General features: G+C 46.8%; 7 protein-coding genes across 7 annotated transcripts; 4 read left to right on the top strand and 3 right to left on the bottom strand.

Annotated features, from left to right (window-relative positions):
• The first annotated feature begins 4 nt into the window (after window positions 1-4).
• EDB91DRAFT_1226633 (ribosomal protein S13) lies at window positions 5-1,139 on the top strand. Its single transcript, XM_041320990.1, has 4 exons — window positions 5-333; window positions 383-516; window positions 566-819; window positions 872-1,139. Exons 1-4 carry the CDS (start codon window positions 295-297, stop codon window positions 913-915), a joined length of 471 nt encoding a protein of 156 aa, XP_041173788.1. The 5' UTR covers window positions 5-294; the 3' UTR covers window positions 916-1,139.
• A 1,240-nt stretch (window positions 1,140-2,379) lies between these two features.
• Window positions 2,380-2,892, top strand: EDB91DRAFT_676147 (uncharacterized protein). Its single transcript, XM_041328062.1, has 2 exons — window positions 2,380-2,642; window positions 2,699-2,892. The coding sequence occupies exons 1-2, from the start codon at window positions 2,510-2,512 to the stop codon at window positions 2,824-2,826; spliced, it is 261 nt and encodes an 86-aa protein (XP_041173787.1). The 5' UTR covers window positions 2,380-2,509; the 3' UTR covers window positions 2,827-2,892.
• On the top strand, window positions 2,667-3,993 carry EDB91DRAFT_676274 (uncharacterized protein). The gene is made up of 2 exons (XM_041328063.1): window positions 2,667-2,910; window positions 2,964-3,993. Exon 2 carries the CDS (start codon window positions 3,152-3,154, stop codon window positions 3,899-3,901), a length of 750 nt encoding a protein of 249 aa, XP_041173786.1. The 5' UTR covers window positions 2,667-2,910; window positions 2,964-3,151; the 3' UTR covers window positions 3,902-3,993.
• A 91-nt stretch (window positions 3,994-4,084) lies between these two features.
• Window positions 4,085-5,485, top strand: EDB91DRAFT_1251822 (uncharacterized protein; the record flags this gene model as incomplete). The annotated part of the gene is made up of 3 exons (XM_041323430.1): window positions 4,085-4,414; window positions 4,471-4,971; window positions 5,027-5,485. The coding sequence occupies 3 exons, from the start codon at window positions 4,085-4,087 to the stop codon at window positions 5,483-5,485; spliced, it is 1,290 nt and encodes a 429-aa protein (XP_041173785.1).
• Window positions 5,486-13,057: 7,572 nt separating this feature from the next.
• Window positions 13,058-13,721, bottom strand: EDB91DRAFT_1084794 (uncharacterized protein; the record flags this gene model as incomplete). The annotated part of the gene is made up of 2 exons (XM_041315818.1): window positions 13,058-13,329; window positions 13,412-13,721. 2 exons carry the CDS (start codon window positions 13,719-13,721, stop codon window positions 13,058-13,060), a joined length of 582 nt encoding a protein of 193 aa, XP_041173784.1.
• Window positions 13,722-15,681: 1,960 nt separating this feature from the next.
• On the bottom strand, window positions 15,682-16,420 carry EDB91DRAFT_1251820 (uncharacterized protein; the record flags this gene model as incomplete). Its single annotated transcript, XM_041323429.1, has 4 exons — window positions 15,682-15,737; window positions 15,781-15,997; window positions 16,058-16,192; window positions 16,250-16,420. The coding sequence occupies 4 exons, from the start codon at window positions 16,418-16,420 to the stop codon at window positions 15,682-15,684; spliced, it is 579 nt and encodes a 192-aa protein (XP_041173783.1).
• Window positions 16,421-20,651: 4,231 nt separating this feature from the next.
• On the bottom strand, window positions 20,652-21,518 carry EDB91DRAFT_1058197 (uncharacterized protein; the record flags this gene model as incomplete). The annotated part of the gene is made up of 3 exons (XM_041314138.1): window positions 20,652-20,776; window positions 20,887-21,082; window positions 21,132-21,518. 3 exons carry the CDS (start codon window positions 21,516-21,518, stop codon window positions 20,652-20,654), a joined length of 708 nt encoding a protein of 235 aa, XP_041173782.1.
• Window positions 21,519-25,374: the final 3,856 nt, after the last annotated feature.

The following is a 25,374-nucleotide window of genomic DNA, read 5'->3' as shown; positions in this document are numbered from 1 at the left end:
TGGCACACGAATGTAACATGGGCCACGTGACCGCGGATACCGGAATTTGCCGGTGTTCTCAGCCGTTCACCCTTCGCTCGCTGTCATACCCAGTGTCAAGGCTATCCTGAGGACCGATTGAACAAAGGTGAGCTTATTTTCATGCACGCAGCCATTCATTAGGAAGCACATTGCCCGGCTGCGATGAATTAGAAGATTTTTGAGCCAGATCTTGTCTGGTTTTTCGCTGGATGGACGGGTTTCCCTGTGGATAACACGGATTTACCGAATCTTTACCTGCAGAACGCTTCCATCATGTCCCTCGTTGTCCCTGAAGCACATCAGCAATTTCAGGTCCGTTTCCCTCAGGTTTGTGTCTGTTTTCGACTTACGATCTCCTCAGCACATTCTGCGTTTGCTCAACACGAATGTTGACGGAAAGCGCAAAATTATGTACGCTCTGACAGAGATCAAGGGTGTCGGGCGTCGCTACTCCAACCTTGTTTGTAAGAAGGCAGATGTTGACCTCAATAAGCGGTATGTGTTTCCACTCTATGGTACGCAACTCGTTCACATAATTGTACAGTGCCGGTGAATTGAACTCTGACGAGCTTGAGCGTATCGTCACGATTATCCAAAATCCTACTCAGTTCAAAATCCCGACTTGGTTCCTGAACAGACAGAAGGACATTGTAGACGGCAAGGACTCCCAGATCCTGTCTAACGGTGTTGATTCCAAGTTGCGTGATGACCTCGAGCGATTGAAGAAGATTCGGGCCCACCGTGGTCTAAGACACTTCTGGGGCCTGCGGGTGCGTGGTCAGCACACAAAAACTACTGGTAAGGCTGCTCGTTCTGGCTCGCTGTTATCTGATTTTCGAGCGTCGTTCAGGCCGTCGCGGGAAGACTGTCGGTGTGTCAAAGAAGCGTGGTTAGATGGGTTTTATTGCATTATTCTTCTTGTCCTCTGTATGATTTGCTCGCATATGATACTACCTAAATGCAAGCTATGCAATCACTTCGGGAGATAGGCTTACTGTGACTGGTGACGGAGTGATAAAGGAACTAGCGCAAGCTCGGTGTGTCTTCGATGTTGTTTTTTATATTGATACATGGATTACTATTGCCAAGTTCGAGGCAACTGGCAAAAGTCTATAAACATCTTTAATTACCGTATGGATTTCGTTAGTAAGTTCAAAGTCAGCTTGATTATCTAAGGTTACCGAAGGGGCTGGACGACGGTCTGTGCACCACCGCACATCACACTCACCGTCAAGATCCCCCCGTGTGGCATGTGAGTGTCGCTGTTCCGCATTATTCTGTCAGGATGATTGGTTGGATGTGATTTGAACTGGAAGGAGCGGTGGATTACGAGTGGTTGGGGTGGATGCCGTCCAATTGCCTTGGATGTTGTTCCGTTGGAACAGGCAGGTACTGATCACAATTACTTTTCTCTCGCGTCGCAGATTACAACAATGGGCCGTCGTCCCGCCCGCTGCTACCGTTACTGCAAGAACAAGCCCTACCCCAAATCGCGGTACAACCGTGGTGTCCCTGATTCCAAGGTTTGGTCGCCCATGCCTAGTCACCCAAATCCTCACCTCCCCACAGATTAGGATCTTCGATCTCGGCCGGAAACGTGCCTCCGTCGACGAATTCCCCTTCTGTTGCCATCTCGTCTCTGATGAGTACGAGCAGTTGAGCTCCGAGGCACTCGAAGCAGCCCGCATCTGCGCCAACAAGTACGTCACCAAGACGTCTGGAAAGGATTCGTTCCACATGCGTGTCCGTGTGCACCCATTCCACGTCATCCGCATTAACAAGATGTTGAGTTGTGCTGGCGCTGATAGGTATGTGACTCGGGTGTGAATTCGTGCGGTGACACTTACATTTTTTCGTGCAGGTTACAAACTGGTATGCGTGGTGCTTGGGGCAAGCCCTACGGCACCGTCGCCCGTGTCAATATCGGCCAGATCATCCTCTCTATCCGTTGCAAGGACTCCAACTCGGCCGTCATCCAGGAGGCTCTCCGCCGTGCACGCTACAAGTTCCCCGGCCGCCAGAAAATCATTGTCTCGAAGAAGTGGGGCTTCACGAATGTGGCTCGTGAGGATTACATGAAGCTCAAGGAGGAGAAGAGAGTGTTGCAGTGCGTATCCTTTCAGGTTGTCTGGTCATATTTCTATTTTGACTCGTTTGACGCGCAGGGATGGAGCTTATGTACAGTTTATTCGTGCTCGAGGCCCATTGGAGCAAAACTTGCGTGCGCAGCTCAAAACTTGAAAATATGGGGTTGTTTGACTGTGATGATACATATCATGCCTACATGGCATACGTGTACACTGTTCTTCCATTATAATACAGTATCTCAAACACGCTGGCGGTAGCTCTATACTTGTACGCTGGTTAGGTCCTAACGGAGCCGCCCGGACCGGTAATAATTTCTACCTTTGCCTTTGCCTGCCTGAAGTTCGTCCGACTGTCGTCGACTTCGAAAGCTTCTCTCATTGCTTTCATTCCCACACCCTTCATGTCCGAGGTGCCTAAACGCGGCCATGGGCGCCCAAGGGGCACAAAGAATAAGCCCGGCACGACGGGCGTTGGACGTCCCAGAAAGGATGGGCGTGCACCTCAACCGAGACAGCGCCATGATACTGAAGATGGTAAGTGATTAGCGCTTTGTTAGTGTGACTGACACTTAAGCTGATCATTTTAGCAGCAAACGACACGGCAACTAGCCACGGAGTGTCCGTGACCAGCACCAGCACCAGCACCAGTCGCCGTGACAATCCCAACCCCAGCTCGAACACTCCCTCTGCACCATCACATCTGAGTCAACGAAATTGACAACGGCATTTGGCAAGCTCGCTATTGTCCCAAACTGCAGTAATAGTAGCCACTCCGAAGCTGTAGCACCTGCGAGTGACCATGGTATGTACCGTTTTTTCACCTGCATCCCTACTCGACACTGACTTCCTTTTCAGTCGCGTCAGTATCGGCTTAAGATCACGAGAATAGTGGTCAATTGCCGTCAGCCCAACCTCGAACTCCTGGTACACGCGTGGACCTTGTGTCACCCCTCCCCCTTCCTGCAGCAGGGCTTCCTGGCCACGATCAGGCCGTTCAGCCACTCCTGCGGGAACGCGAGCTTGCGAGCTCTCCCAACCGTCCCATGAATCTGCCAGAGTCCTTACCGTCCCGCACAGTCTCACCCCATCACTATGTTAGTAGCTCATCCTTCCCGCGTCTCCCGGAACCTGAGCTTACCGGCACTACTGTGAATCCGGCCACGTCCTTACCATACCGCACAGTCTCGCCCCTTCCCTCAGCTAGCAGTGCATCTCCTCGCACACCACCTTCGCAATGGTCCCTCCCCACTGTCGACAACCCTTATGGCTCTGACCTGGTTGCAGGTGCAATGACCGGAGGTGGCGATGATGATGACGATGAAGAGGATAGTACGCGTGAGCTTGAGCATGAGTTCATGCCCTGGAATGATGAAGACATGCCAGATGGAGAGCAGGCGGAAACCAGCCATACTGTGGATGCAGGTACTTCGGGTACTACCAGTGATGGTCGAACACCTGGACAGCCTCGTTCATCTATGCCGACGTGGCTAAAGAATGACTATCTACGAGTGTGGGACTGGTTGATCCACGAAATGAAACACAATTCGTCAAGAATGCCCACATGTTACGACCGCTATTCCTTCTACGACGGAGCAGAAAACTGCTTTCTTGCAGCACGAGCTTCATATGATGGATCTGCAGCTGGCATTTTCCACCAGCCTCGTTACTTTCTGTGGCTGCCGCATCTTTTGGTGGATCGCATACCATGCCCAGCATGCAAGGAGGCCAAACAGGAAGGCTCGAAGACATCAGTAGTGTATCTGCAGAAACATGGTTTTGTTGATAGCCCATGATGGGTGGTTGATGTCAATCGTAACATTTTTATCATTGGATTTCGATATTGCTGCGGGCACAAGGGTTGTTGCAAGAACTACCAAAGCTGTAGCCCGTCTATCCTTGCAGTACTCCCCCCTGTCATATCAGACCATTTCACCTTCTGCCTCACACACTGTGGTGGACTCACAGACCACCTTGCTATGCTACTGCGAGAGTTCTCTCGGGGAGGTGTGGGTCCACATGTATTCACCACAGTCGTCCAAGCACTCCACTATCATTGTTTTGACCAGCTCCAATGCCAATTTTTGGAGATGGTTGCTGATCACAGTGTTGGCTCTCTGGGAGACTGTTGGACGAGCAAGGAGCCATTTGGTGAATTCAGTGACCGTGAAGGTTATGCTGGTCATGTCCCATCCTCAGGTTACTTTGGACGCTTCTATGACATGATGGTCGAGGACGAGGCTCCTGAGCTTCAGCAAATTATCTCTTCATGCCCTGCTAATATATTGAAACATGACCATTCCTTTAAGGTATGGATTGGACAGCATTGATTTTTCAATCGAGAGTCTCATTTTTGTGGCTTTAGGTCATTAAGCAAATGAAGAAGCAGGGTGGTGTGGCTTTTTTTGCTGCACTTCATACTTTCCTCAACGAGTACTCTGAGATATGTGGCATGACATTCACACCATCAAAGGCCCATGATGGTTGGGCTCCTGTCTTGCAGGCCATTCTGCCATCACTTCGTGACTATGGGCACCCAGAACCCAAGGTGGTATTCACGGACAACATTCGTGCTGACAGGGACAAGCTGCTCTCAATATTCCCTTCACTTTCTATCAGTGTTACCCCTGTTGAACCAATTGCTGCACTCACAGCTCTCGTACTCCCATCTGACTGGGAGATTGTCCACCTCACAAACACACACCAGATCAACTTGCGGTTCAACCTTATCATGAATCAGCATACTGAAGCTTCTCCTGTCGCCACTGCTTTTGGCATGCAGTGGCCTGTTGACACAAGGACAGGTGTCTTTGGCCGAGTGGCCCTGCTTGAGTTTGCATATCAGAAGGTTGTGTACTTGATCCAGGTGTGCAACCACCCTGATATTTGTGTTGAAAGGAAATCTGATTTCATTTGCATAGACTGTCCACTTCATGTGGGATGGACTTATCTCCCTTCCCCATGGGCTCACAACATTCTTGCAGTCCCCAACATACACCAAAATTGGCATTAATATTGGTGCTGACTTCAAGAGGCTGCATGGAGATTGTTCAGCAGCTGTTCAATTGGCACCCTTTGCTGGACATGTTGACCTCACAACACTGGCAAAGTGGTGCAATGCAGCCCCAAGAGGGTGCACAACCCTCCCAATGCTGAGTGCAATTATCCTTTGCCATCAGCTTCCTAGAGAATCACATATTTGCATCAGCACATCTTGGGGCAATAAAATTCTTGCTGAGGTTTTTGTGAACCATGCCACACTGGATGTATTTGCTGTATGGAACATCTACTCTACCCTTCACACCATAGGCACACCTCAGCCTGTCAGTAGCTTGACACCAGGAGGGACACCAGTCATGATGTTTGCCCCAGATGGATGAGAGATTGCAAGAGGTGTCATTGCCCTTGATCGACCTGCCACATTCCATGGAATAAATGTGACAAAGACTCGTGTTGTTATGGTTGTGCGGGAAGTTTTAGTTCCAGCATATATGATATCTGGCTCCCTCCTGCAGTTGCACACTCCCACACCACTCTCCGAATTTGGCAAAGTTCCATTTATCATCTTATGTCAAGCCAATCACCTCCGAACATGCTCGCCATCTACAGTGGCTTAAAAAACTGTCCACATGTTTGTGCTATTTTCACTATTTACATTATTGTATATGAATGGACAGGTAGACCGGGGATATGCCAGTGGGGTACTCTGTAGTACTCCTTTGGGGCATGAATTTGAGCCCTTTCCTGTGGGAATTTATGGTAATGTGGTGGCACTATAAGCCTTACAAAATGATGACTCATGTGGACAGTTTTTTGACCCTAGATTAAAATTATATAAATCATTAGTTATGACACCATAAAGTCATGCCACTATTAAATAAATTATGAAGTGGTGTCATTATGACATTATTAAACCTATCTCTAAGTATATAATGAAGTGTGTCCCATATATCATAGTCATAATCACCATGAAAACCATCTCCTCTGCTCAAAGGGATAATATCCTTTCTCTGTCTACTACTGGCCTCTCTACTTGTCAAATAGCCTCTAGAACTGGTTTATGTAAGTCTACTGTAGCCAACCTCATCAAAGAATGACACCCAGACAAGGAAAACTCCAGTGGAGGTCGTCCATCCAAACTCACCTCTACTGATAGGAGGGTCATTATCCAACATATCACCACAGGAAAGGCTGATAATGGAGGATATCCATATACTGCTCAGCATCCATCCTCCCCTCAACTTCTGCAAGCAATCCCACACCATTCCACCCCATACATCCCCATACCATTAAAGAACCTCCTCCAAACTTGAGAGTTCCATTAATCTCTCTGTCTGTAAGAGGGCCCCCCTTCTTTTTCCACACATGTACCTTCCCATCTAACCCAATTCTATTGATTTTAGTCTCATCTGACCTTATGACCTGCTTCCAGTCCTCTACAGTCCAGTTTTGATGGGCTAGGGCAAAGGCTAGTCTTCTCTTCCTATGAGTGATGGAAAGAAGAGGCTTTTTCTTCTTTGTTACAGCCCTAAGATTGGCTTCCTGTAATACTCTGGAACTCCTCAGTTTGAATATCATCTTAGTTCTGCTCATTCCTGCAATCTCCGGACTTGAGTCTCATCTCTTGTCCACCTCTGAGTCTTAGGGGTTAAACCTTGGGACTACTTCTCCGGCTCTACCTTAGGGTAGTCTAACCTCTGTTCAGTTTCTACTCCGGACTTCCATAGTAGCCTTACTCTGTCCCCGCATAAGCCTTCCGGAGTTCCGCCGAACTTCACCGACACTAAGTCCTCTGGAACTCCCTGGACTTCTGTTGGACTTCCCCTCTGTCCCCCGGAAATTAAAGGGCACGTACTTGGGTAAGGGGTGCAGCGCACAAGCTGAAGCCGAAGCCCTTTGAGCAACCTCTCCCTTGAGCACGACCTTAACAAAAGTGGACCTAAGCGGTCCACTCGTCCTATCGTCGGACAATGTCGGACCCACTCCAAATTTGGGGCACGTACTCAGCTAAGGGCGCAGCACAAGAGCTGAAGCCAAGCCCCGACCCCTCTGCTTCCTGAGCCAGCACGGTACCTAACAAGAAGGATGACTGAGACATACAAGAAAAGGCTCGGAGAACAGTATGTATGCGACAGATCAGCAATCACTCTGGTATAGGAATTACCGGTGATCCAAAAGGAGGAACTATGATACTAAATGGAGATAGGACCAGTTGAGTGGTACCTAGTCTAGGAGTGGACCAGTGAGGTGGTTGGGCGGACTAATAGTTGGGTGAGGTGATACAAGAGAAACTGGAGGAACCGAGTGGGTCGGAAAAGCGGAGATGGTGGAGGGAGTAGGATTGGTCGGACCAATGGAGTGGAGGAGCGGAGCTCCAGATAGGGTTGGAGGGTAGGGATATGGTGTCGGAGGAAATAGGGGTAGTGTCGGGGGAGTGGAGTGGAGTCGGGTGAAGGTAGCAGGAGATGCACTTTGTGCATTGTCGGAGAAGGAGGGATGGAGCGGACAGGGAAACAGGGGGTCGGACCAATAGTAGGGACATCTATGAATGGTGTTGGGAGTGGCTGAATCGGGTATATGACACATGCACTTAGTGCTGCCATCTTTTTCACTGATCCTGGAGATAAACACACAGTTGAAGCTGTTCTCCAAAAGTCAAATACCAGTTATGAAGCTAAACTGGTTTCAAAGCTGAAGTGGGTCCTGGCTCATGTCTGACGCTATGTGCCCCCACCAGAGATTCTGCTCAGCTGTGTAGCAGCTGTCATCAAAACATTTGGCCCTCTCAAGGATTCCACGATGGCGCAGCCACTGTTCAATGACAAAGCATGGGAGGTCACAAAGAAAATTCTTGAGCATATTTAGGGTGGTTACTATTCAGATCCACCAGGCATATCTCTTTACTACAAGGTTGGAAAAGACAAGAATAACCTCACCCTGTATCACTGTTGTTGTGGAACAAATGACTTAGAGGGTGGAGTGCACCAGAACATTATTCAGTGATTCATGTCCTTCAACATGTCAGCCTGTCAAGCCGTCAACATGATTCTGGACTATGCTGCGTGCCACAACATGCAGGTGCATAATTCTCACAAAATGATTCAATTGTGATACTCACTGGCACAACACATTGTTCGATGTACAGGTTGGCACTGAAAATCATACTGGACATTCATATGTTGGACATTTTGATGTTTCATTGAAGAACCGTGTCTCTACTCTCCTTGAAGGCACATCATGGCACTTCAATTGTGACCTGCAGGCTGGATATGGTCAGTGAGTTAATGCAAACAACTACCGATGCACTGCGGAGTCATTCAGCATTCTACCATTCAATGGCAACACTCAAACACACTTTTCAATGCTCCCCTACAGTCATGTGTTTTCAGAACAGCAGAAACCTCAACATGATTTTCTCAGCCAGCACCAGGGCACTCATTTTGCTGTCCTTCCCATCCATATGTAAAATGAATGTGCCCTTTTCCAACTGTATGCTGACACATCCCTACATTTTTCTCGCTTGCAATCACCAAACTTTACTGTGCTCGCATCTGATATGAACATGCATGCAGATGGGTTGACAATATTCTATAAGGTGAGCTGATACTACTATGTTTGAGTTGGCAGGAGGCTCGGAGTATATTAAGGTTGTGCTCAAGGGGAAGACAACTCAAAGGGCTTCGGCTTCAGCTCGTGCACTGTGCCCCTTACCTGGGTATGTGCCCTTAATTTCCAAGGGTCAGAGAGGAAGTCTGACAGAAGTCTAGGGAAGTCTGGAGGTCAGACGCAGGGGGAGTTCAGCAGAACTCCAGAAGGCTGGGAGAGAACAGAGTAAGGCTACTGTGGACAAATCCGGAGTAGAGATGGAACAGAGTGTAGACTACCCTAAGGTAGAGCTGGGGGTTTGGTCCTAAGGTTTTAACCCTAAGACTCGGAGGTAGACAAGAGGTTAGACTCAAGTCCGGAGAAGCAGGAATGAGCAGAACTAAGATGATATTTGAACTGCGGAGTTCCAGAGTATTACAGGGATTTATATACTGTAGGTATCATGTAAGTAAATAAATCAGTCAGCAAGGTAGAAGCTATGTATGAAGCATGTGGAAAGTATTAGTAAGTGCATAACAGATCAAAGCAGTGAAGTCAGAGATGAAGCACAAATGGAACAGATCAGTAAGCATAGTGGAAAGAACATAACCAGTAGCCAGAGAACAGTTATTCTAAAAGGAGATAGTGGGCAGTACGGAGATGAAGGTGGAGTGTGTCATATACCTGATCCGACCGCTCTAATATCAATATCCACTCCACTTTCCGACTACCTCCGCTCCAACCATTCTCTGCTCTGTCCAATCATCGTCCGCATCCACCCCTACACTTCCGCTCGACCACCCAACCGGTCCCCTTCCATAAAACGCCTCCATTCAACTGGAACCGGTTTCCCCTTTTAGATATATACTTTCCTCTTCGGTACATAGACCCTTACTCCTGGATCACCGGTAATTCCTTTTACCGCTCAATCACTGATCCGATGCGTACATATTGATATCCGCTCTGACTTATGTCTTCACCTGTGTAGGTACTTACAAATTATATCCTTGGTACATAGCTTTACAACATAGTTATCCTGATCACTGCCTCATACATAGAAGTATATAACATATCCTGTACTTAGATATTTTCCCCAGTCTTAATATTACTTGTCTTCTTGCAGTTACTACTTGTGAGAATTCTCAGTAGGACCTTGCCTCCTCTGGACACAAGTTTCATCTTGTTATCACCTCCAACTTTCTGCTCTGACTTAGAGCCGCGCTCTAAGTCTTTCCCCTTACTTCTCTGCCTCTATCAATAATCCCCTTTGCTCCTATCCACCCTCCTGCATTATCCTCCGCCTTCTCTGCTCCGCTCCTAGTCAACCCACCACTATTAGCACTTACCTCCCGACCCCCAAAGTGGACCAAAGCTGGTCCACTCGTCCTATTGTCGGACAACGTCAGACCCGCTCCAAATTCAGGGCACGTACTCAGCTAAGGGCGCAGCACAAGAGCTGAAGCCAAGCCCCGACCCCTCCACTTCTTGAGCCTGGCACGGTACCTAACACAAGGTCTTACTTCAGCTACCAGAGCACCTAAGTGGTTACTAGAAGACCTGGCTTGACTACACCAACAAAAAAATGTCTGGGAACCTCAGTGTTGCTGCAACCAAGCAGATCTGTTCTCTCCTCACTTCCCAGACAGGTTCTCCGCCCACAGTCTCAGCTGCACTGCCTCAGCTGCTCTCAGAAACAGTTGCTCAGCTATCAAATCCCTCACCTGTCTGATGCCAATCCATGGCAACTGCAGAAGGTGCTTGTGGATCACTGGCTTGCACAATCTGCTGTACAATACTGTTACACCGATCGGCATGAGCCAGCCACTTCAGGTAGCACAATAGCTGGGAATCAGGTGTCCTGAAAACAGTCCTGCTCCACCAAACCCAGCTGATGAAGAACCAAGAACAGCAAAGAAATGGAAGGCTTGGACGTGCACATACTGCTGTTCGAAGGAGTGCATTGGCCGTTGGGGTATGACAAAGTGTCCCATCAAAATCACTCATGATTCAGATGCAGGAGCCAGACAGGTGAGCTTCTGATGTTCAACACTTGCTGGCATTGATGACGTGTCCTCGCAGCGAGTGCAGTCTGCTGCTGCACCTGATTGAACTCCCACAATCCAAATCACCACTCTCAACTTACAAATATCATAACTGGTCTTTCTCTGTAGTCAACTTATTCTAGTGCTCTTGGCTTCAATTCATGTTCTTGTCAGTTCTCAGCCTATGTATATTACAGCCGTTGAATGAATCTATTGAGTGGTTGCTTCCTCCTCCCCCTCAATTTAATTTAAATTAATATTTGAACCAAAGCGTACAAGTATAGGTCCAACTGTCAACATGCTTGGCTAGCATGAGACATCACATGATCTCAATCATGTGTCCCAATTGGGTTAAATCCCTTGTGGCTGAGAAAGGCAGGAGTGGGTGCGCGTACATCAGGTAAAATGCATGTGTAGCTGGCTGGGAAAATGATTGTAAAGTGCAGTAAAGTAGTATTTTAGCAGGGTAGAGTGTATAAAGTGTGACACCTCAAAAACTTTAAAAAATTGACTGTTAATGTTGTGAAGATTCTCATGCCCTCTGTACATGGCATGCACCACCTTACTGGCACTTTACAGTGCTGCCTCACACATTTGCAGTGCCTCAATAGCACCACACTGTGTTCTAAGTCTCCTGCTTGCTGTCTAATGTATTTTTCCCCTTTAAAAGCAAATAAAAATCATTGTGTGGCTATGAACAGATGTGTGAACCAAGCACATTGAAATGAACACAACCATCATATCCCACATGTAGACCTAAAGTTGCTGGGGTGCAGTTCAGAACTGCCCAAACCAGTTCCAAACTGTGAACTGCACTGATGGTGCAGTGTGGTTACAGTTTGGTTTGGCTGATGCATGCTGTGTCAGAAAAATCTATTTTTGGTTGGAATATCCCACAATAGCTTGAAAGGGCTCAATTTACCAGCTGGTAGGCCAACTAGGAGTGGGGTGGATGGAGTGGGGGAAGTGAGTTGAAGTGGAAGGGGACAAGGGAATTGGTTTATTGGATGGAGGGAAGTAAGAGTAGTTTAACTTAGAGCATGGCTCTAAGTTGGAGTGGAGGAGCAGAGGTGATGACAAGATGAGACTTGTGTCAGGAGTGAGCAAAGTCCTACAGAGAATTCCCACTAGTAGAGACTGAGGGAAGACAAGTAATATTAAGACTGAGGCTACCAGCTAAGTACATGATATGTTTATATACTTCTAAGTAAGGAGGCAGTGATCAGTAGTCCATAGCATAAGGCTATGTGCTGAGTGTTCAATTTGTAAGTATTACTACAGAGGAAAACATAAGCAATACTGAGGTCTCCTTGCAAAGCTTCAAGGTCTATTTCAATCCTACTGGTGACAATTTCAAGAGTGTCTAAAAATGATGATAATAAATATTGGATTTCAATGCATTATGATGTACTGTAACTCCTAATGGTTGAAATATGATAATATTTGCAACAGCAAGAATCCAAATGTAAGAAATAGAGATCTCATTAATACTTCTGTTTCAAAACACATGGTATCGGGAGAACTTCGTCATTCAGCTTTTAGTAAAATTGAGGTTAGAGACTTACCAGTATGATTTTCTGAATCAGGGCAGTAGTGATTGTCAGGCAATATACGCCATATAGCAGATGCATTGAGGGTAGACATTGTATCAGCCATGGAAGCGGCAAGCATGGTGGATATCTGGGATGTGGAAGTGTTAAGGAGGGTGGATGTGGATAAGTCAAGTGTTGTCAAGGGAATGTATTTGTAAGGCTGGGAGTTGGAGGTTGTCTGTGTCATCAGACACTGTAAATCCAAGAGCTCGTCAGTGACTGAGAGGTTTTGAGGTGGGCCTATGGTGGTTGAAATGACCTGTGAATGAGTCAGAATTTTAAAAAAAATTAATTAGATGTCCATCATCATCTGAATTGCCAAAAATTTGACTTACAGTATCAATAGCAGTAACTGTCGATGTCATCAATAGGACACTTAGATCTGAAGCAACAATAGACAATGTCATTGGTCCAGGGTCACTGACAATGTGCTGGGACAGCATGACACACTGTAATAGACTCAGATTCAGAATTAAAAGTGAACTTGAGTGGTTCCGTTGAATGATGACAACAAGTCTGATTCAGTCAGACTCATTAGAATATCAATGAGTTCAGCTTAAAAGAAGTTGAAACTGAATTCAGATGCTTACAAAGAAATTTCAAATGAGTTTCAATGTGCTTATTAGTAATAAGATTCTTGTCATTGGAGGACAATTGCATTGCAATGCTCTAAGTGTAAGGGCAATGTACAACAATGTATACAGAAAAAATGACAGTCAAAGCTATAACCTATTTAAATTTCCTTGCCATGCCTGTTAGACCTCTGAACTCCAGTATTAGCTGATAAATCTCCATCAGCAACAGCAGTGGCAGCCTGCTTCCCTTTCCCTTTCCATTTTGGTTTTGGTTTTGTTGTGGCTAAAACACCAGAATCATCAGCTACTGGCTCATCAATATTCTCTTGACCATGTGCCAAAGCAAGAGCTTCCATTGCAGTAGAGATTGAGTTTGATTCAGAAGGATTCAAAATAGCAGCTGGATTCAGATCTGGTTGTATAACAGGTCCTGCCATGAGATTGGGCGTGACAGATGATGATCTCATCAGAGAAGGGGGAGTACTTGCAGGGAGAGCATTGGAAGTAATGACTAATCACTGGCGGCTCTCCTCCCTTGTCTATGGCACGTTCAAAGTCTAATTCCCATGACTGAGCTGGGTCCCCTTCATTCAGAACAGGAGCAGGAGTGAGTGAGGAAGTAGATGGAAATAGGGCCTGGTTGAAGAATACAGGAACCTGGCATGCCCAGACACCTCCCATCATCAGGTGTTTGTAGTAAAATTTGTGGTAGGCACAATATGAGATTTTAGTTGTCTGGCCAGTTTCAAGCAGTTCCTTGTCACCTGAAACCATGTAGATAGCCTTGGGTAAGAGAATATTAAGTGATGGATACTCTGACATGAAGGTGAGTGACTTATGACAATTGCAGTGGCAGCAATTATGCCTAGTGTTGTGGTTTGTAAATTCCAGATCTTGACCTTTGTTTTAGAGCGTTGCACGCTGGAGGACAATGAAGTTTTGCCATGGATGGACACTTTGAGGATCTACAGTGGCTCAAAAAACTGTCCACATGTTTTCACATTTTTCACTATCTATGATATTGTGTGAGAATATACAAACACATCAAGGACATGCTGGTACCATATTGTAGTACTACTTCAGGGCTTCCAATTGAGCCCTATGGCGTGGGAATTGGTCGAGATATGGTGGAGATATGAGGCTTACAAAATGATGACTCATGCGGACAGTTTTTTGACTCAAGTATTTTACAGTGATAATCAGGTATTCTAGTACATTGTGTGACCTCCCTTGGCTTTAATTACTGCCTCTATCCTTCTAGGCATACTCTTAAAACTATATCTAACTATATAAACCAGAATGTCTCATGTGTCATGGTCATAATTACCATGAAAGCCGTCTCCTCTACTCAAAGGGATAATATCTTCTCTTTGTCCTATGCTGGCCTCTCTGCTCATCAAATTTCCTCTAGAACTGAAGTATGCAAGTCTACTGCAGCCAAGTGTATCAAAGAAAGCCACCTGGACAAGGAAAACTCTTGTGGAGGACGTCCACCTCTGCTAATAAGGGGGCTATCATCCAACATATCACTACAGGAAAGGCTAATAATGCCCTCCAAGCCACCCATTATACCAATTCCACCATCACCACCACTGTCTCTTCACAAACTGTGAGGAATGTTCTCAAGGCAGCTCATCTCAAGACAGTAACAAAGAAGAAATGCCTCTTATCTCTATTAAACATAGGCTGAAAAGACTACCTTTGGCTTGGCCCATCAAAACTGGACTGTAGAGGACTGGAAGCATGTTATATGTTCAGATGAGACCAAAATCAATAGGATTGGGTCAGATGGGAAGGTATATGTATGGAAAAAGAAGAGGGATTTTCTAACAGACAGAGAGGTTAGTGAGGCTGTCAGATTTGGAGGAGGTTCTCTAATGGTATGGGGCTGTATGAGATGGAATGGTGTGGGTATGCCCACTGAAGTTGAGGGGAGGATGGATGCTGAGCAGTATGTGGACATTCTAAATGACCACTTGCTGCCTAGCATAGCTGACTCAGGGATTGATGAAGAAGACATCATTTTCCAACAGGATAATGATCCCAAGCACACATCTAGGAGAGCCAGACAATGGTTTAAAGAACATAATATCAATGTTCTTGACTGACCAGCACAGTCCCCTGATGTCAATGTCATTGAACATCTCTGGGGAATACTCAAGAAGATGCTTCAAGCCTATGAAACCCCCCCTAAAGGAGTATAGGAGCTATGGGAGAGAGTAGCAGTGGAATGGGCAAGGATTACAGCAGAATATTGCCAGAAATTGATTGAGAGTATGCCTAGAAGGATAGAGGCAGTAATTAAAGCCAAGGGAGGTCACACAATGTACTAGAATACCTGATTATCACTGTAAAATACTTGAGTCAAAAAACTGTCTGCATGAGTCATCATTTTGTAAGCCTCATATCTCCACCATATCTCGACCAATTCCCACGCCATAGGGCTCAATTGGAAGCCCTGAAGTAGTACTACAATATGGTACCAGCATGTCCTTGATGTGTTTGTACATTCTCACACAATATCATAGATAGTGAAAAATGTGAAAACATGCGGACAGTTTTTTGAGCCACTGTAATGTGAGGCATGACTTATTATTAGACCCTCATCATAAGCACTAGAGAATATGAAAGAAAGTACCTTAACCAGCACCACTAACTTCAGGAAGTCATTGTGTGAGAGACTATTTGGACAGGGGAACAATACAGGAGCAAACTTGGTGTAGGAGCCATGAGAAGAATGGATAAGGATGTGACATTCTTCTTGTGAGCCTCAATCATAACCTCAAAGGAAGAACTCAGGATTCAAACCAAAGATAGCTCTGGCACATGTCTTGATGTCTGAAACCATTTCAGATAAACATTACCAATACTTTTCACAAACTGAAGAAGTCAGATAGGGTCTCAAAACTAAGGACATCAACTGCACTGACATGACTACTGAAGTGCTTGTGATTCATCATTTCACGATCTGCTTCAGGAATGAACAAGAACAACTCGGCTTTCACACCATCTTCAATTGAAAGTAGAGACAGCCAGCGCTCCTTACTGTTGATGTCAATGTTGGGACATGCGCGCAAGGGAAAAATCTGAGAGTTGATCTATAAGCAATGTGTGATTGAGTACTTGCATCCCAACAGCCTTATAGCCTCTTTCTTGACAGCTAGCTCGAGTTCATTACAAGTGAGTCTCTTCTGACCTTTGGCTGCTGAAGTTTCCAGAAGCACATTCTGCTTCAAGAACTCCCACTGTTGGCCTTGCATATTCAACAGCAGCTTCTGTGCAGTTTCTAGCGCCTGGATAGCCAACTTAGAGACTGTAACACACCCAGAAAAGATTGAGACAGCACTTACCTTATGAAGGTCTGCAATTAAAGCATTGTCCCATAAAGACACAACAGCAGCACAAAACTTCATGAGTGCCTTGTCTGAATCTGATGACAAGTTGTCAGAGTCAGAATCAAAGCCTGCAGTGGAGCTGCTCTCCATGACTTCAATATCCTCTGGTACATGGTGCTGAGACATGCTAATAGGGTAACAAGAGCAAGGGAAGGTTTGAGCTGTGTGTGCAGAATTCAGTTTAGACTGTCCCTTATATCAGTTCTGAATATGTGTCACACACCATTTGATTATGTAGTGCATTGTGGTGAATTTGGTAGTTTGAACATGTGCTATCCTGTATGTGCAACAATGAGGCACTGATGAATAATGAAGTCATTGTTACTTTGAGGTAATAAATTAATAGCTCACCTTTAAGCAGGGTCAAGGGTATCACATTAAGACATGTACATTATTAATAAATTGTTGATGCAAGAATGATACTAGATTAAGGGCAAACTGGTGTGTCATATCCCATACCTCCGGATCTGGAATTCCAGAACCCCACCACTAAAGTCCAGTCCTCCATCCTGTTATTTTGCCCAGCGCTCTGCTCCCATCTCCGGACTCACCCCTATCTCCTTTTAGAATAGCTATTGATCCGGTTATTGGTTATGTCCTTTCCGCTATGCTTACTGATCCGTCCATTCTTACTTCATTTCCAACTTCACTGCTTTGATCTGTTACTGTTAGGTACCATGCCGGCTTAGGAAGCAGAGGGGTTGGGGCTTGGCTTCAGCTCTTGCACTGCACCCTCAGCCAAGTACATGCCCTGAATTTGGAGCAGGTCCGATGTTGTCCAACAGTAGGACAAGTGGTCTGCTTAGGTCCGCTTTGAGGGTCGGGGGGTAAGAGCTACTAGCGGCGGACCGACTAGGAGTGGAGCAGAGAAGGCAGGGGATAGTGTAAAGGGTGGAGAGGAGCAGGGGGAATGCTTGATAGGAGCGGAGAAGTAAAGAGAAGACTTAGAGTGCGGCTCTAAGTTGGAGTGGAGGGTTGGAGGTGACAACAAGGTGAAACTTGTGTCCAGAGGAGGCAAGGTCCTACTGAGAATTCTCACAAGTAGTAACTGCAAGAAGACAAGTAATATTAAGACTGGGGAAAATATCTAAGTACAGGATATGTTATATACTTCTATGTATGAGGCAGTGATCAGGATAACTATGTTGTAAAGCTATGTACCAAGGATATAGTTTGTAAGTACTGTACACAGGCGAAGACATAAGTCAGAGTGGATATCAATATGTTTGCGTCAGATCAGTGATCAAGCGGTAATAGGAATTACTGGTGATCCAGGAGTAAGGGTCTATGTACCGAAGGGGAAAGTATATATCTAAAAGGGGAAAGAGGTTCCAGTTGAATGGAGAAATTATGGACAGGGATCGGATGGGCGGTCGAGCGGAAGCGTAGAAGCAGAATGTGGACTGTGATTGGACTGAGTGGAGGATGGATGGAGCGGAGGTGGTTGGAAAGCGGAGCGGATATTAATATTGGAGCAGTCAGATCAGGTATATGACAGTTACACTTACTAATAAACTTTCCACATGCTTCGTACATAGCCCTTACCTTTGCTGACTGATTTACCTACATGTTACCTACAGTATATAAGCTCCTGTAATACTCTGGAACTCCTTAGTTCGAATATCATCTTAGTTCTGCTCATTCCTGCAATCTTTGGACTTGAGTCTCATCTCTTGTCCACCTCTGAGTCTTAGGGGTTAAACCTTAGGACTAATCCTCCGGCTCTACCTTAGGGTAGTCTAACCTCTGTTCTGTTTCTACTCCAGACTTCCGTAGTAGCCTTACTCTGTCCCCACATAGTCTTCTGGAGTTCCGCCGAACTCCACCGATGTTTGTCCTCCAGAACTCCCTGAACTTCCATCGGACTTCCCCTCTGCCCACCAGAAATTAAGGGCATGTACTCGGGTAAGGGGCGCAGCGCATGAGCTGAAGCCGAAGCCCTTTGAGTAACCTCCCCCTTGAGCACAACCTTAACAGTTTGCTGACCTAAGGGATTGACTCCCTAGGTCGGCCGCTCCCCCCACTCCCCCACTCCCCCACTCCCCCACTCCCCCACTCCCCCACTCCCCCACTCCCCCACTCCCCCACTCCCCTGCTCCCCTGCTCCCCTGCTCCCCTGCTCCCCTGCTCCCCTGCTCCCCTGCTCCTCCGCTCCTCTGCTCCTCTGTTCCCCTGCTCCTCCACTCCTCTGTTCCGCTGTTCCTCCATTCCCCTGTTCCTCCATTCCTCTGCTCATCCGACTCCCTGCGCATCGGCCGCCTTTCCTGCGCGTCAGAACTGATCCCAGCACCCTGCTACATCTGTCCCCTTCATTCTGCTCTGCTTCGGACTTTGTCCGAGCAGTCCTTTCCACTCTGCTTCTACTGTTGGTTCTGACTGTGGTGGCCTTCAACCTCTCTCCTGTTGGGTGGAACAACCCCCACCCGACTTTCCTGCGCTCACCTAGTAGTCTGTTGGTCCTCCTTCAGAGGACCCCTGTTCCGACGTCCTGTCAGAACTCATAGAACTCGTGTTAGACTACATTCCGAAATTAGGGGCACATACTCGGGTAAGGGGTGCAGTGCATGAGCTGAAGCCAAGCCCCTCAGACTCTGCCTTACCCCTGAGCACAGTCTTAACACAGCCCTGTTGAAGGAGTAGTCTGCCAGTCTCCACCAGACAATGGAAGTTCATGGGAAGAGTACATAATAACAGGGCTGTCAAAGGAGTCCTGCTTGGTATGCTTGGTATGCCAGGTGCACTGGAGAAGCTCACAAGTGCTCCAGTCGTGGTAAGTTTGGAAGCTTACCTGCCTTGTATGCCTGGTGCATTAGAGAAGCTCATGAGTGCTCTGTTTATAGTGATGAGCTTGGAAGCTCACCTGCTTCATATACCAGGTGCATTAAAGAAGCTCATGAGTGCTTCATTGATAGTTATGAACTTAGAAGCTTACCTGCTTCATATGCCAGATGTGCTGGAGAGGCTCACGAGCACTCTGTTCATGGTTATGGGTTAGGGAGCTTATTACCTGTTCATGTTAAGACCATGCTCAAGGGGTAAGACGGAGTCTGAGGGGCTTGGCTTCAGCTCGTGTGCTGCGCCCCTTACCTGAGTATGTGCCCCTAATTTTGGGTTGTAGTCTGACTTGAGTTTCTATGAGCTCCGACAGGACGTTGGAGTGGAGGTCCTCTGAAGGAGGGCCGACAGACTACTGGGTGAGTGTGGGAATGTCAGGCGGAGATTGCTCTGCCCTACAGGGGAGAGTTGGAGGGCTACTGCAGTCGGAGCTAACAGTGGGAATGGAGTGGAGGAGACTGCTCGGATGAAGTCCGACACAGGATGGAAATACAGAGGAGAGAGGTACAAGAGTATTAGCCACATGTCCGACACATGGGAAAGGCAGCAGAGGCACGGGAAGTCAGACGAGTGGAGAAGGTGGCCGACCTAGGGAGTCAATCCCCTAGGCCAGCAAACAGGAGTTGACTTAGGGTTGAGCCTAAGTCGAAGGACAGAAGAGCAGGGCTTAGGAAAGGTAATATTCAGACTAAAGATGTACAGACAGATGTACATATGTTTATATACTCTAAGTAATTAGCATAGCATAGCAGAAGGCTATGTGCTGAGTGTACAGAATTACTGGAAAGATGACTGAGACATACAAGAAAGGGCTCAGAGAACAGTATGTATGCGACAGATCAATAATCGCTTGGGTATAGGGATTACCAGTGATCCGAAGGGATGAACTATGATACTAAAAGGAGATAGGACCAGTTGAGTGGTTCCTAGTCTAGGAGTGGACCAGTGAGGCGGTCAGGTAGAGCAACACAAGAGAAACTGAAGGAACCAAGTGGGTCAGAAAAGTGGAGATGATGGAGGGAGTAGGAGTAGGATCAGGTGGACCAATAGGGTGGAGGAGTGGAGCTCCAGATAGGGTTGGATGGTAGGGATATAGTGTTGGAGGATATAGGGGTAGTGTTGGAGGAGCAGAGTGGAGTTGGGTGGAGGTAGCAGGGCTAGTCCTGCTGAGATGTTCTTCATGCATTGTCGGAGAAGGAGGGATGGAGCGGACAGGGAAACAGAGGGTCAGACCAATAGTAGGGACAGTCTATGAATGGTGTTGGGAGTGGCTGAATCTGGTATATGACAGTTCATTGAACTGGGACTGAGTTTTGGCTTTGTGGGCATGACCAAGCTCAACACTGAGAGAGTTATTGCCAGAGAGCATGAGATGAAGATAGGAAAAGAGCCAAGGGGAGCATCAATCTGGGGGCTATTTGAAATCCAGTGCCTACAGACAACCGATAGCACTGTAGACAATGATCAGCATGGGAAAGGGCAGTAAGAGTGGAACAATTCAACTAACCTAAAAGAATTTCCTTCAAGAGTGGAGGAACATATCTGTATCCACATAGTCAACAACAAAAAAATCTGTATTACTGTCATAATCAGGGACAAGTAGAGCACCATGAATGATTGAATGAAGGGAAATAAACTCAGATAAAGCTGTGGGTCATGCACAAAGACGAGTGAGGTGCAGATCCTGATCTGCAGTACATTGTGTACCAAGTGGGAAGTCCATGGACTGAACTAGAGCAAGGTCCAAAGTCGCTCACTAACAACATACTTAAACATGAATAGTAATTGAACAAAAATGTTTTGGTCATTGCCATCCTTGTCATGGGTATGTATCATTGCACAATTGCACCATTCACAGCCATAGAAACTTGGGTTACATCTAAGGTATTTGGTGGCCGATTTCCAGTCAATGAAGGACTTGCAATTTACTTTGAGGTAGCAGTATTCTTGAAGCTATCCAGAAATATGGTTAAAATTGGTGAATAAGAAAAAAGCAACTGACTGTGTCCTCAGCTGCTCGTCTTAGCCAGGTCAAACTGTTAGGCAATGGTATATTGTTGGAAGGGAGGAAGTCATTGAGGAATATAGTGAACTTCTTCTGGAAGTGTGCAAACGTGCAATTTGAATAATATGCTTCCTCTACTAGGGCAAAACTAATGAGAGGCTGCAGGGAGCCAAGGTGAATGTGTCCTGCAAGCATCTGATCATCCTTGATCTCATCTTCATTGACTTCAAGCTCACTCTCTGATGCAATGTATCTGAGGCATTCTTCATTGAGGTGGACAATGCGGCTGCAGATGAGCTCAGAGACAAGGGAAATATGATTTAATTTCAAAAGCTGTAAGATCTTAACATACTTACTAATGGACTTTCCACATGCCTTGTACATAGCTTTTCACTATGCTGACTGATTACTTACTTGATACCTACAGTATATAAACTCCTGTAAAACTCTGTACCTCCTCAGTTTGAATATCATCTTAGTTCCTGCTCGTTCCTGTCTCTCTGGACTTGAGTTTACCTCCTGTCCATCTCTGAGTCTTTGGATTCAATCCTTGAACTATATCTCTGGCTCTACCTTAGGGTAGTCTACCTCCATTCTGTTTCTACTCTAGACTTGTCCATAGTGGTCCTATGGTAGTTACTCCTGACCCTCCAGAGTTCCACTGAACTCCCCCTATGTCTGACCTCTGGACTTACTGTTAGGTACCGTGCTGGCTCAGGAGGCAGAGGGGTCAGGGCTTGGCTTCAGCTCTTGCGCTGCACCCTTAGCCGAGTACATGCCCTGAATTTGGAGCAGGTCTGACGGTAGGACGAGTGAACCGCTTTGAGGGTCAGGAAGTAAGAGCTACTAGTGGCGGGCTGACTAGGAGCGGAGTGGAGAAGGCGGGAAGTGATGCGGAGGGTGGATAGGAGCAGGGGGAATGTTTGGTAGGAGTGGGGAAGGCAGAGGATAATGCAGAGGATGGGAAAAGGTCAGAGGGAATATTGCAAGGGGTGGAGAAATAAGGGGAAGACTTAGAGCACGGCTCTAAGTCGGAGTAGGAGGGTTGGAGGGTCGGAGGTGACAACAAGTTGAGACTTGTGTACAGAGGAGGCAAGGTCCTACTGAGAATTCTCACAAGAGGTGACTGCGAGAAGACAAGTAATATTAAGACTGAGGAAAATATCTAAGTACAGGATATGTTATATACTTCTATGTATGAGGCAGTGACCAGGATAACTATGTTGTAAAGCTATGTACCAAGGATATAATTTGTAAGTACTTACACAGGTGAAGACATAAGTCAGAGCAGATATCAATATGTACGTGTTGGATCAGTGATCGAGCGGTAATAGGAATTACCAGTGATCTGGAAGTAAGGGTCTATGTACCAAAGGGGAAAGGATATATCTAAAAGGGGAAAGAGGTCCAGTTGAATGGAGATGTTATGGAAGGGGACCGGTTGAGCGGTTGAGCGGAAACGTAGGAGCAGATGCGGACGATGATTGGATGGAGCGGAGGATGGATGGAGTGGAGGTGATTGGAAAGTGGAGCAGATATTGATATTAGAGCGGTCGGATCAGGTATATGACAAGAATGGATGATGCAGAAGGCAACCGACGAGACAGTTGAGTGGAGCCATAGGAGCGGATGCTGAAGCTGACTGGGTCATGCAGAGGGCAGACGGAGCAGAGGTGGTAGGATAATGGGGGAAGTAGGATGTTGGGCAGAGCGGATATTAATATTGGTGGAGGGGTCAGATCACGTATATGACAGAACACAATGCTATGTGTAGCTGTTTTGATGATGATCAGAGTTACTGATCCAGCCACTGCAACACAGAATATGCACCCTGATACTGTCACAACTGAAATGCTGCATGAGTGTTGATTTGATTAAATTTGATACATATGGGCTGCTGAAACCACTCCACAACAAGAAGACAGCAAGCAGGGGTGTTAGAGACCGTGCTCAAATGGAGAAGCGGAGGGGTCAGGGGCTTGGCTTCAGCTCTTGCGCTGCACCCTTAGCTGAGTACGTGCCCCGAATTTGGAGTGGGTCCAACAATGTCTGACAATAGGATGGGTGAACCACTTTGGTTCGCTTGGTGGGTCAGTGTCATATACCTGATCCGACTGCTCTAATACCAATATCCACTCCACTTTCCAATCACCTCCACTCCATCCATCCTCTGCTCCATCCAATCATTGTCCGCATCTGCTCCTACATTTCCGCTCAACCGCTCAACCGGTCCCCTTCCATAACATCTCCATTCAACTGGACCTCTTTCCCCTTTTAGATATATCCTTTCCCCTTTGGTACATAGACCCTTACTTCCAGATCACTGGTAATTCCTATTACCGCTCGATCACTGATCCAACACGTACATATTGATATCCGCTCTGACTTATGTCTTCACCTGTGTAAGTACTTACAAATTATATCCTTGGTACATAGCTTTACAACATAGTTATCCTGGTCACTGCCTCATACATAGAAGTATATAACATATCCTGTACTTAGATATTTTCCTCAGTCTTAATATTACTTGTCTTCTCGCAGTCACCTCCTGTGAGAAATCTCAGTAGGACCTTGCCTCCTCTGGATACAAGTCTCAACTTGTTGTCACCTCCGACCCTCCGACCCTCCGACCCTCCGACCCTCCGACCCTCCGACCCTCCGACCCTCCGACCCTCCGACCCTCCGCTCTGACTTAGAGCCGTGCTCTAAGTCTTCCCCTTATTTCTCCACCCCTTGCAATATTCCCTCTGACCTTTTCCCATCCTCTGCATTATCCTCTGCCTTCCCCACTCCTACCAAACATTCCCCCTGCTCCTATCCACCCTCCGCATCACTTCCCGCCTTCTCCGCTCCGCTCCTAGTCAGCCTGCCGCTAGTAGCTCTTACTTCCCGACCCTCAAAGTGGACCTAAGTGATTCACTCGTCCTACCGTCGGACCTGCTCCAAATTCAGGGCATGTACTCGGCTCAGGGTGCAGCGCAAGAGCTGAAGCCAAGCCCTGACCCCTCTGCCTCCTGAGCCGGCACTGTACCTAACAGCTCTGATATTAATATCTGCTCCGCTTTCTGACCACCTCCGCTCCATCCATCCTCCACTCCATCCAATCATCATCCACACCCACCCCTATGCTTCTGCTCAACCGCCCAACCGGTCCTCTTCCATAATGTCTCCATTCAACTGGAACCTCTTTCCCCTTTTAGATATATACTTTCCCCTTCAGTACATAGACCCTACTTCCGGATCACCGGTAATTCCTCTTACCACTTGATCACTGATCCAATGTGTACATACTGATATCCGCTCTGACTCATGTCTTCGCCTGTGTAAGTACTTACAAATTATATCCTTGGTACATAGCTTTACAACATAGTTATCCTGATCACTGCCTCATACCTAGAATTATATAACATATCCTGTACTTAGATATTTTTCCTCAGTCTTAATATTACTTGTCTTCTTGCAGTTTCTACTTGTGAGAATTCTCAGTAGGACCTTGCCTCCTCCAGGACACAAGTTTCACCTTGTTGTCACCTCTGTCCCTCCGCTCCGACTTAGAGCCGTGCTCTAAGTCTTCTCCTTACTTCTCTGCCCCTATCAAGTATTCCCCCTGCTCCTTTCCACCTTCCACATTATCCTCTGCCTTCTCCACTCCGCTTCTAGTCGGCCCGCCGCTAGTAGCACTTACCTCCCAACCCTCAAAGTGGACCTAAGCGGACCACTCGTCCTATTGTCGAACAATGTCGGACCTGCTCCAAATTTGGGGCACGTACTTAGCTAAGGGCGCAGCGCAAGAGCTGAAGCCAAGCCCGACCCCTCTGCTTCTTGAGCCAGCACGGTACCTAACAGTCAGGAGGTAAGTGCTGCTAGTGGTGATTTGACTAGGAGCGGAGCGGAGGAGGCAGAGGAAGTTTATTGGGACGGAGGGGAGCAAGGGGGTTGATTGGTGGAGTCAGAGAGGTGAGAGTAAATACTCAGAGCATGGCTCTGAGTCAGAGCGGAGGGTTGGAGGTGACAACAAGATAATACTTGTGTCCAGAGAGGGAGCAAAGTCCTACAGAGAATTCCCACTAGTAGAGACAGTGGGAAGACAAGTAATATTAAGACTGGGGGAGTAGCTAAGTACAGGATATGTTTCATATACTTCTATGTAGGAGGCAGTGACTAGTTAGCACTTGGTAGGAGTGTTAAGGTCGTGCTCAAGGGAAAGATTACTCAAAGGGCTTCAGCTTCAGCTTGTGCC

The sequence above is a fragment of the Suillus paluster genome (genome assembly GCF_016628075.1).
Source record: "Suillus paluster strain FC165 chromosome Unknown EDB91scaffold_59, whole genome shotgun sequence".
NCBI classification, from domain to species: Eukaryota; Fungi; Basidiomycota; class Agaricomycetes; order Boletales; family Suillaceae; genus Suillus; species Suillus paluster.
Note: the sequence above shows the minus strand (reverse complement) of the source record. Positions and strands in the feature narration are given on the sequence as shown.